The sequence below is a fragment of the Hetaerina americana genome, unplaced genomic scaffold (genome assembly GCF_022747635.1).
Source record: "Hetaerina americana unplaced genomic scaffold, ioHetAmer1.1.p SCAF_3, whole genome shotgun sequence".
Taxonomy (NCBI): Eukaryota; Metazoa; Arthropoda; class Insecta; order Odonata; family Calopterygidae; genus Hetaerina; species Hetaerina americana.
Genome location: NW_027286874.1, coordinates 12,523,938 through 12,535,383, shown reverse-complemented (window position 1 = coordinate 12,535,383; position 11,446 = coordinate 12,523,938). Strand labels below are relative to the sequence as shown.

At 44.7% G+C, this 11,446-nt stretch overlaps 1 protein-coding gene across 1 annotated transcript in view; it reads left to right on the top strand.

Annotated features, from left to right (window-relative positions):
* The first annotated feature begins 1,217 nt into the window (after positions 1-1,217).
* Positions 1,218-11,446, top strand: part of pnut (septin 7-like protein pnut) — a 49,673-nt gene continuing 39,444 nt past the window's right edge. The window contains exon 1 of the mRNA XM_071588581.1: positions 1,218-2,036. Coding sequence (XP_071444682.1) covers positions 1,662-2,036 — 375 coding nt within the window. The 5' untranslated portion in view covers positions 1,218-1,661. The remainder of the gene's footprint in view (positions 2,037-11,446) is intronic.

Genomic DNA, 11,446 nt, shown 5'->3' with positions numbered 1-11,446 from the left:
TCACCCCCTGCCACACACCCTAGCGGTGTCTTGCAGGGTATATGAATAAATAACATTTAAGTAACGATTCGCATTTGAGCCTTTCATTCGATACTAGATTCCGTAATATTTACTACTTAAAAAGACATGAGAAATAGTGAGATTTTCTATCAATGTTTGTCCCCTGAAAGTCGAAATCCTGCGCGATCCAAGGGACCGGGATTAGAATTTTCGGTAGTGGACACCGGAAGGATGCTGGAGTCAGTGGTGGACGGAATCGAGGGGATGAAAAAACATTTATTGACAGCCACCGCAACCACTTCAGTCTTCTTGGTAATTCCATTTCGGAGAGTGCATATGGATTGAATTTCCAAGGATTCCCATGATTACTGTTGCCCTAGCCAGACCGGGGAATGCCCCGGTATATCCCCGGGATAGGAACCCCTGACGAGTTTTTTGGTTCCCTCTCCCGCTATCCCACTCAATCGTGCTTATCGCGTCGCGAAGCGCGCGGGAACATTCCCATCGCGGAGAAAAAAACCTTAACAACCCTTCATCAACGCCTGTCCCTCCCCGCGGTAGCCAGAGGAAATTTCGCTCGCGCGCATTCTGCATTGAGTGGAGACTTGATTGTTGAGGCGACGGGCGACACGAGGGACTCTCCTTCCCCTACACTCTGCCTGTCTCGTGTGACGCACTCTGCCCCCCCATCTCTTTCTCTCTCGTCCATCTTTTTCTCTCTCGCCCCCCCCCCCTGCCTCATCCCTACATCATTTCTTCCTCCCCGACCTGCCCTCCCTCCCGCCTCCCGACCGATCGAACAGCAATGCGATTCCACTGAGTCGCCGCCGCTGTCACGTGGCTCCTTCTAGTGGAGAAAGGCGGAACTACTGACAGGGGAAGGCTTTCTATATTTCCCTCACACTCCTTCCATTAACCTCTCTCTTTCTTTCCCCCTCCATACCTCGACTGGCACACGATCCCTCTGCCGCTGCCATCCTCCATTGCCCCCACCTCTCCTCAAGTTTTCCCATAACATCCCTCCCCACTTTCGCATCAGCAGCCATCCCTTCCTCCACCTCATCCTCTCCTGCGGCTCGGTATCCCTTTACCCCCACCCTCAACAGCGCGAAGGCGTATGGAGCCGAGGGGGTGGGGAGCTGTGCGCGAGTAGGGGTAGCCGGTCAACTTCTCGGCGTGGCCGGGGGTGGCGTGCGCGTTGCGTGGACAAGCCTGCGTGCCAGATGTTTGCGAGTGGGCTGGGCGCGTCCGCTCTCGTCCTCTGAGGAAAAGAGGACTCTTTTGGTATACCGCGTGCATCTGCCCCGTCGCGTGTTCGCATGTGGTTGTGTAGTGTGCTGTAAAGTGAGAAGGGAATATCTTTCCACCTCGACCCGTCCGTCCCGAATGAGAAGTTGAGGCGTCCGCGGGTGGTCCTTCGTCCTTCCATCCACCCTCTTTATCGCGCCGCCGGATTCGAAGAGGCGTGCGAGGGAGGATACAGCCTCCCCTTCCCCTCCTCAAAAACTCTCCCGTCTTCAGCTTATCTCCCCGGCCAGTTGGTTAGTGTAGTGTTAGTGTGTTTGTGTTCGAGCGTGTGGTTGTGACTGGTCTCATATCTTGGGGCCCAGTATCCCCAACCGTTCTCCCCCGTCTTCGTTGTCCCTTTTCCGCCGTCGCTCATGAGCACCGCCGCGGGGACGCCTTCCTCGGAGGTGCACGTGGCCAACGGGTCGGCGCCCCGCCCTGGCGACTCCGCGCCCGCCCCCGCCCCGGCGGGGGCACGCTGGGGGGACGATGGGATCGGTAGGAGGGCCTCGCCCCGAACCGCCCCCCCGCCGACGCCTCCCAAGTACGCCGGCATCGGGTCAGGCTACCGTCTGTCTAGCCTGGACCGACTGGCTCAGAGGCAGCGACTCTTCGAGGCGGAGGTCCCGCGTCCTCCGACCGTGCCCACGCCCCCAACGGTGCCCAACTTGCCGCAGCAACCGCCCCCGCCGACCTCCGTCTCCGTCACCACCTCCTCGACGGCTACGCCCCAGTCCGTGACTGCAGCGGTGAGTCTCCAAACACGGGAGGGAAGGAGTCCGTCGACCCGTGCGTCCGTTTATTGTTTCCGTGAGCGCGCTCGGGCGTTGAGACTCGCTCACCGTTCGGGGAGTTAACTAGTACTCCATCATCTTCGGTTAGAATTGCAATATTGTTTGCTAAAATTCACTGCGGCACCATCTTTGTTAGCTCCATCCTTTTTTCGCAATTCGTCTTTCAACCTTGACGCCTCTCCTTTGTCCGACTCGTGATCTCTTTCCTTATTTTCCTTCGCAACAGTTCCTCCTGATCTATCGTTTTTCTTTCATTGTTTTCTCGGCCTGTTCTTCAGATTGCGGCCACATTATACTGGCGATTACGTTATAGCACCACATGCATCGTTGACCAATAATTAAACCATATTCTAGTGCAAACGAATTACCTCTTGTTTACACGTTAATGTGGCCGATTTGAATCCTTCCACTGATGCATTTTCTTGTTATGAATAATATGTAATATTATCATTTTAGTGTACCTGTTAATAGTTTAAAGAGGCATAAATATAATTTTTTTCGGAATTACAGAGTCATTACCATTTCATGACAGCAGTGATATTTTACTGCGACTGATTGGTCGTCGCCTCGAGACCACTTAAAATTGTTTCCACTGATGTTTGGTTTGATGAACCAATTAGATAATTGTAGGGTTGGTATTTTTGAAGACCCGAAAATTGCGGAACAGTCACAGAAAAAACCGACGTAGTGCCCACTGAACGATGGCAGAACGGTTCGAATTGTGGACGAGTGCGTGCCACTGCACTAATGCGACCGTTAACGAAAGCCTTAAGGGTGAATGCCATGAATTCCGCTCTAGAATATTGCCATAGAATGTGAGACCCGAATTCAGCCCCACTAGGAACACGATCTCCATCCGAAGTGGGAATAGTAATTGTACGTGTATGTTATGGGATGAATCGTATTATTTATGATGTAGTAGATGACGAACTAAGCGGCGGAGGCGTGTGCGAGACAATCGCACGTTCATTCATCGATCGATTTCTTGAACTAGGGAGCAGCTACTCCTCCGGGGGCCGTCGACCCTGCATATCCTCTCACGCTCTTATTACTATGTGATGCTACTTTGATATACTTCTTTTAGAGATGCCTTCGTTAAGACGACGTTTTTTTAGCGGGTTGCACACTTGAGTTTTCCAGTGTCCCCGAGGGCCAGCGGCAGTTTTCTAGATCGGTATCGCGGGGCGACCGTCACTCCTCGAGAGGCCTTTACCATTCTCGGCAGCCAGCCATCGAGTGAGTGGCGGGCCATATGTCGGCTCAAAGATGAAAGGCTGATAAAAAGGGTGGTGACCGGACGGAATTTCACCGCGTCCTCGGTCGAATCCCCACCGTGGACAATCTCGATCGTGACAGCCGCGGGTGAGTACCAGCGAGGCCAGCGGTTTCAGCCAGACCCCAGAAGAAAGAGCATCCGCGATGAGAGAAGCGGGAAATTTCAGCCCGGTGATGATGCTCACTCTCCCTTTCCTGAATGATTTTTCCGTCGAATGGGATGTGTGTGCGGCGCCGTCGCCTTGGAAACTCAACTATCTATCCAAGCGTCACTTCACTTCCGCCCTAGAGGGGATGTTGTCAAAATTAGATCGGTTATTGATATAACACAGAACCTACGCATCGGCTAAGCTGTCATCCGATGTTCATGTCGCTTTGAGCGGAAGGAGAGCACACACGCCAGGCTGTTGATCTCTGAGAAGGAATGGGTTTCCTCGAATTTTCCCCTTTTTTATAGGTCCTTGAAAATGATATCGACGAGTAGAGGAATCTCGGGCCGCGAGGAAAATCGCCAAGTCGGTGTTGGGATCGTAAAGGAATTCCCGGCGTGATGCCTTATTCAGCGATCACTGTCGTTAGCTCGAAGCAGACCACCTCGTAGTAAAAACCGCACGTTCGCCCTCCGGGTGTTCCGGGTTGGGTGAGAGCGTGAGCCCTGTGCCGTCTGGGAAGACGACCGCTGTATAGGCTGTCACCACAACGTAGCGGCGGCCCCTCTTGGGGGATGGGATGTCTGCTCTGTGAGTGGTGTCCTTCTGCCGAGACGTGGCGATGCCCATGTGATGACCGCGAAGGGCAAATGCGTTTTAGTATTCCTGGGATGCTTCGTTGCCGATGGCGGATTACATACCCCGTGCCTTCCCGGCCGTCATCCCCCTCGATGTCCTCTCGCCCCCCTCTTTATTCCCTCTTCCTTTCGCTCGCCACAATCCTCCTCGCAACGAGGAACGGCAGAGGAGGAAAAGATGGATGAAGGAGTAGGGTTTAAGAGTGGGGAAGGGGCCATGGCAGCCTTAAAAGTCGACAAAGCGAGTCATTGTGAGAGTTCCAGTAAAAAAAAAAGGAGTCGGGGTGAATAGTGGGGTTTTTCCTTGACCGGTGGCGGCGGTATTTGCAGGTTAGGAGGAGGAGAGAGAGGGAATTATTTGAAAGCCTGCCGTACATAACTCTCGGCGATGAGGAAACGTACCGCCGTTTAAGATGCGTGCGCTCGGAGTTGACCAGTGGACGGCAACGCTCACGCCCCCTTCCCTCCCTCCAGTAAACGTAGTCGATCCATGCAGAGCGTGACCGCATTTGCGGGGTGAGTCATGGGCCTCCCTCCTCCTCCTCCCCCTTTCCCAGCGACGCCAATGCCTTCCCCCCTCCCCCAGCTTCCTTCCTCCGCCTCACCTCATCGTGATCTCTTTCTCTCGCTCCATCTCCCTCCCGCGAGAAGCTGTATGCATGTATATAGTTGCTCCATTCACTGTGTGAGAACGGAATGCCTTGGGCTGTAGACCGTTTGTGTGAGAGTGGAAGCGTTATAAAAGAGATACAGACGGAACGTCCCTAGGAGGGGGAAGAAGGGGGCGTTTGCGTTCCCTCCCACAAATCCCTCCCCAATACAGTAGGGATCTCGTTCGTGTGCAACGGTGAGAGGGTTCGGCTTGCGAGGGGCTATGGGAGGAATGAGCCTAGGATGTGGGAGGGCTGGTTCTGATGGGGAAGGATTGAGGGGCTCTTGAAGCTATGAAAAGAATAACGGGAATTCAGGATTAGATTAGATACCGTCATAATCAGGCCGTGGTTCAATATGAGTCCACTTCACTTTGTCATGTCGTGCATCGTCAGCATAATATACATTTATGTATATTCTGCTGTATTTTTCTGATATGACCGTCGTTTGTTTACTTCATGAGATTGCGGCACAATTGTTGATGTTTTACAGATTAGGAAGCGATTTTGAGCCCGGAGTACTACCAGAACTCATGAAATTGATGAAACCATAGTATGGATCAATCTACTCACTTTTGATATTAACAAAGGAGTTCAAGAATAACGATTTACGGTGTAGCAAGAATTCGACTGCGGCTAAACGTTACGCTTAAATGAGAATGTTGGGATAATTGCCTATGCTCTTCGTGGTTTCATTTTTGACCACATCTGGGGTTCACAGTGATTTTTTGATGAGTCATTAGTTTGTACTTAAGAGATCGAGGATATATTGTTGAGTGGTGCCTGACCTTAGCAGATGGCCTGATAATTCTGCAAATAGGATTAGAAAGGAATGGTATTCCTTCCTAAATGCTTTGCCACAATGTATCTGCCATACACAAATACCCTGACATCATTCGGAATATGACGCACGCTACACTTTAGTCGCGGCGGATAAACTAGGGAGGGAATGCGGTAAAATCAATGAATTACATTAAAATTCGAGTATTTTAAACTGAAGTCTGGTTCTTAAAGCTTTAATGATCTATTTCGCCGGTGTTTTTGTCACTTGTGAAACTGAAATTTAGTGAAATACTTTCAGGGAGCATAATACGAGGGTCATCCGGAAAGTAGTACCCGTTCGTGAAATAAAGACACAAAAGTAAATATTAACAAACATAAAAAATTTTATTTGAAAGAGGATACTTTAAACTACTGCTCAACATAATCTCCAAGCAAATTAAGGCATTTGTCATAACGTGTGACAAGTTTCTGTATTCCTGCTGCATAGTCCTTCGCCGCCAGCTCATTGAGATACGCGAGGGACCCATCTTGCACAAATTTTTGCATAATGCAGATGGTGTTTAACAATTTCATGAACAATTGTTCGAGAAACATTGGGAAAATGCTCACAGATGTCATCAATTGTGACGCGCCGATCGTTCCTCACGAATTCGTCAACTGAGCTCACCAGTTGGTCTGTAATGACAGACGGTCTCTCCGAACGCTCATCGTCGTGTGTGTTCCCCCTCCCCATGTTGAAGTTGCGACACCACCGCCGAACAGACGACTCGTCCATTACATTGTCTCCATACACCTCCTTTAATTGGCGATGAATATCACATGGGCGAACGTTTCTTGCATTGAGGAATTTAATCACTGCCCTCACTTCACAACTGGCGGCGTTCTCAATTTTTTTAAACATTGTAAACAATCACAGAAACAACACAGGCAATGCTAGCGTCACGCAACTTGGCTCAGAGAAGGCAGACAAGCCACTGAAGCTATCTGACCTCGTCCAGCGGCTACTCGCGTCGTCAGCACTTCATGCGGCACGAACGGGTACTACTTTCCGGATGACCCTCGTATTTTGTGACATAATCTGTAAACAATCACAATTGACGCCATTCCGGTCTACCCTACATGGCTGGCTTTGAAGGGTGGCATGGCTCACATACCTTAAAAAACTTCCTTATAAGCCTCCGATGAATGTGGGCCCTAAATGTGCAGTTTTTGGTCGTCGAAATTCGCTTGACATTTAAAGCTGCGGACGATACAAAATAAACTATTTTATGTGCGTCCGAAATTTTGGTAAAAGTAAAATTATAGTCGTGATGACAACGTCAGTAGTATGACGTAGGGATCTGCTATCATGTGTTCTTTCTTCAGTGATGATGTGTGACAACTTTTGGGATGTAATTTAGGGACAAAAAGCCTTCTTGACTCAATTCCCCAATTGTGTTTCCAGGCATTACTGAATCTTTATTGCTTTCTATCTTCCTCATTGTATCATTCCTTCTCATACGCATTAATAAGATTGTTTCTTATCAGAAAATTTGTTAATGTATTTTGAGAGATTTTTTAGAGAAGTAGCCTTTTTTTGTAAACGTAGAATGTGGCGATGTTGTAACTGCCCGGTGGACATATAAAGGTGCTGTGGCAAGTAACATTAATCCATTTGGGATTAACATCAGGGTTAAAAGTTATTTCCACATTCCCGTGGAATTACTAGAGATATGAATTATCGGTATGAAATAATCTTTGGTGACTATATTATGTATACGGTATTCCATTTATGTTCTTTTCTTTGTAAGTTAATAGAGATATTCCGATTAAAATGGCATTTACCCAAGGAGGATTACTGTGATGATTGATCCATTCCAATGGAAACTAATATATTATGTTATCAACATATCTTGAAGGTTGGTTTGATAGGTTGAGGGTCAAGGTCATGGACAGGAGATCTCTTGTAGTGTGTTGACTCTGTAAATTTATTTGAGAGATTGCAAAGAGCTGGTAATATAGGTAGTGGAGAAAGAATAGGCATTGTCATAGTAAATGCCAATGCTGATCCAAATGTCCTGTGATAGTAAATGAGAACAATAGACTTTGATGTATCACAAGGGTTTGCTACCCCACTGTTTTATATCTTAGCAATAGCCAGCTTCCAGAATAGAATGGCATGCTAAAGAGATGCCTGTCATTAGTATAATTTTAAAAGGTATTTTGTTCTGATAAGAGTTAGGCTTTGGGTAGTCTCTGAAAACTTACTTTGCTGTGGACTTAAGACTACTTTCCCCAAATCCAACATTGATTCTCTTGCAACGGACTTGCCTTCTCTAACAACGGCCTCCCATTTACATTAGCATTAAATATCCACATTCTTTCAATACGTCCTCTCCACTTATTTTATCATCTATATGGAAACCCTCTAACAACTTCCTCTCTTCTCCTGCCATATCATCTTGCGGCTCATGTGGGGACAAACGACGCATCGGAACGTTGATCTGAAGAGATCTTGCGCTCCTTTAAGGAGATACACTCGGGAGGTGAAACGTCGAGGCGGAGTTGAAGGTCCCAATTAATATTAGTATTTGTGGTATTTTGCCGCGTATTGACTGCGGAAGACTCGTTTGGAGCCGAATAGAGGATTTAAAGCAAAGATTGTTGAGATTTTGTGGGGAAATAGGAGCGGACTTCGTTGATCCGAAGCCTGTCCTCTCTCATCGTGTCGGGTACCCCGTAATCGCTCCGGGGTTCGTTATATTGCCGAGGCATCGCAGTTTTTGGCGCGTCGGTTGCCCGAACACGTTTCGAGGGTTTAGCATAGTTGGTAGGCAAGAGCGGAGGTCATCTATCGGGATAACTAAAGTGCTTTTTGTCAATTGTTTAAATCCAGCGCTTTTTGTCAATTCAGATCAGTCAAACCTGAGATCCTTTATAATTCAGATCAGGTTATGCCTCTCAAATCTCAAAACAATTGAACAAACAAACACTTGCGTTTGAACAACATAATCCACGTAAATTTAATAAAATTGGTGCCTCTAAATACATAAAAGATAGTAATGTGAGTGAATGTAATACTTTTGCCTCTATTAACTATGAATCCTCATGAAACAGTTTTGTGAACATACGTAAAAAGTGAATCACCAAATAAAAATTATAACATTAAATTGCCGTAGCCTTAGAAACAAAATATCGCATATTGAACATATTTTGTTAGTACAAAGGCAGACATAGTAGTTGGAACGGAGAGTTGGCTCATGGGAGATATAACAAACAATGAAGTTTTTCCGAGTGGTTTCACAATTTACAGAAAGGACAGGCCAAATAGATGGGGCGGGGGAGTATCCATTGCTGTAAAGTCACATCTTAGTAGCCAAAGATATGAATGTGACGAAAATGACGTAGAAAGCATTTGGTGCAACATAAAGGACTACAACGACAGAAGCCTATTCCTGTGCTTATTTTACAGACCCCCAGATTCTAATACAGATGTTCTACCCAAGCTCGACGACCAAATATCCACTCTCAGCCACAAACATAGCAACAATATTATTATAATCACTGGTGATACAAATCTACTGTCAATTGATTGGGGCACGTACTGCGTAGAAAAATTTGTCAAAAACAGAGATTATTGCCAAAAACTCCTTCATGTATTTGCCAAAAACTCCTTCATGTATTTGCCAAAAACTCTTTAGGACAAATTATTAAATCACCAACACGGGGTCACAGCATACTGAATATCATCGCGAATTTTATGCCCAAAATCGTGACAAACATTGAAATAAGAGATGGAATCAGTGACCATAAGCTATGTTTGTAGAGTTAAAAACCAAGTTCATGAAAATAAACAAAGAAAAGTGTAAACTAGACTTATTCTACAAGGCAAATTTTAATGGACTACAAGAATATTTAAAAAAAGAATTACCAGAATACAAGGCCAAAATAGTGACAACTGATACAGAGAACATTTGGGAAATATTTCTTTAATTTTTAAGGAAATGAATGAAGATGCACATCCCATCCAAACTTAAATGTGGCAGTAAGGAACCTAGATGGTGCAATGGGGAAGTCAGATCGGCATGAAGAAGGCAAAGAAGGCTGTCTAATTTCAAAAAGAGTTTAAAAAGTGACGTTATAGTTAATGTGAATTGATCCAAACAGCAACTGAAAGAATGTCGTAGTAAGACTAAAAGTATTATGCGCACAGCACTACACTCTTTTAAATCTAAAATGCTTTTGGAATATCTTGAGGAAAATCCAAAGTCATTCTGGTCCTATGTTAGGGAAATACAGGGTAAACGTCCAACTGTTCATTCTTTGAAGACCGAAAATGGAGAAATTATTACAGATAGCGTGAAAAAGGCAAATATCTTAGACAATTTTTTCCAGAGCATCTACAATAAAGATGCATACGCACCAAACAAGCTTCCTCACCCACCCGGGGAACACACGAGCTATATTACACTGACCAAGAAGGGAATAGAACATCTGCTCTGTAGTATCTAAGCAAACAAAGCGCCTGGTCCAGAAGAAATGCCTGCTAGAATATTAAAGAAAGTAGCTGAAGGCATTTTGCTGTTTCTAGAAATTTTTCTTCTAAAATTGATAGAAGAAGATAAGTGGAAGCTAATCCATATAACTTCCATCTATAAAGGGGGCAATGGGGATAAACCTACCAATTACCGACCCATTCCTTTAACTTCGATATCTTGTAAAATGTTAAAAGCACATTATTGTCAGTAAAATTATGAGATTTCTTGATAGAATGAAAATACTAAGCCACAAACGGCGTGGACTTTTAACAGAGTCATTGGCTAATGTGCATTTCAATGCAACAATTTCAGAGTGTAAAAATCATTCGCCTTGATCCCGGTCAAGGCGAATGATTTTTACACTCTCATTTTATATATTATATAGAATCTATTTTGGTAGTAAAACCTTTAAAAATTTTTGCCTTTGAGGTCCAAATTCCAAAGTGCTAGTTGTTTTAACAGTTTTATGTAACTACAGAAGCATGAAATCATGAAATTACATAGTATTATTATATACGATGGTATATTTTCAACACATATATTATTACATTTTGGCAGATTGGTAGCAGAAAATCCAATATTAGAAACAGAATGAAATTCTTCCTATTGAAGTAGAATTCAAACCTGAGGGCTCAGAAGTAACAAGAAGGTATATTCAGTGGCCAGATGCCAATGTTGATGGGGGTATATAATAATGTTTCATCTGATAGAATGCAATTTCCAGAAAATTGAATGGTTTTTGCACAAGCTAATAATCTAAATTTAATAATTTATACATGTATGTATTGCACTTGAGCAACATTCCATCTCTAATCTCTTAAACATTTGGTTTCATTCCTTTTATAATAGTCATCCTTTAATTACTTTTAGAAATTTCTTTTTACCTGTCCTCTCATGTGTTTTGGCTGTTGCTGATGTACAACACAAGCTCCTTTTTCATGGAAAAAAAAACATTTCAGCTTAATGAAATAATTTTTCCAAATAATTGTCTACTAATCATGTCAGTTTCCTGTTTTTGCTGAAAACAGTACACTATCATGCAAGATGCTAGTTTTTTTATATTAGTAGTAATGGAGAAGCATTTTGCAGTGAAATTAAGAAAACTATTTCAACAGGTTGATAAATGCTTAACTAATTCTGAAGCAAAAGTATAATTTACTTAAGTTTTGATTAATGGCATTTATAATGTGTGTTCTTTGGTGATCATGAATGACTGTAATGTTTCATAAAAATGACTGGGTTCATGCAATAATAAACCTTAAGTAAAAGGTTCTTCTTGGATCCTCTTCTCCGTACCACCTCCTCGTAAGGAAATGTAATGACATACCTCCCTCCCTTTCTCCCAATGTTATT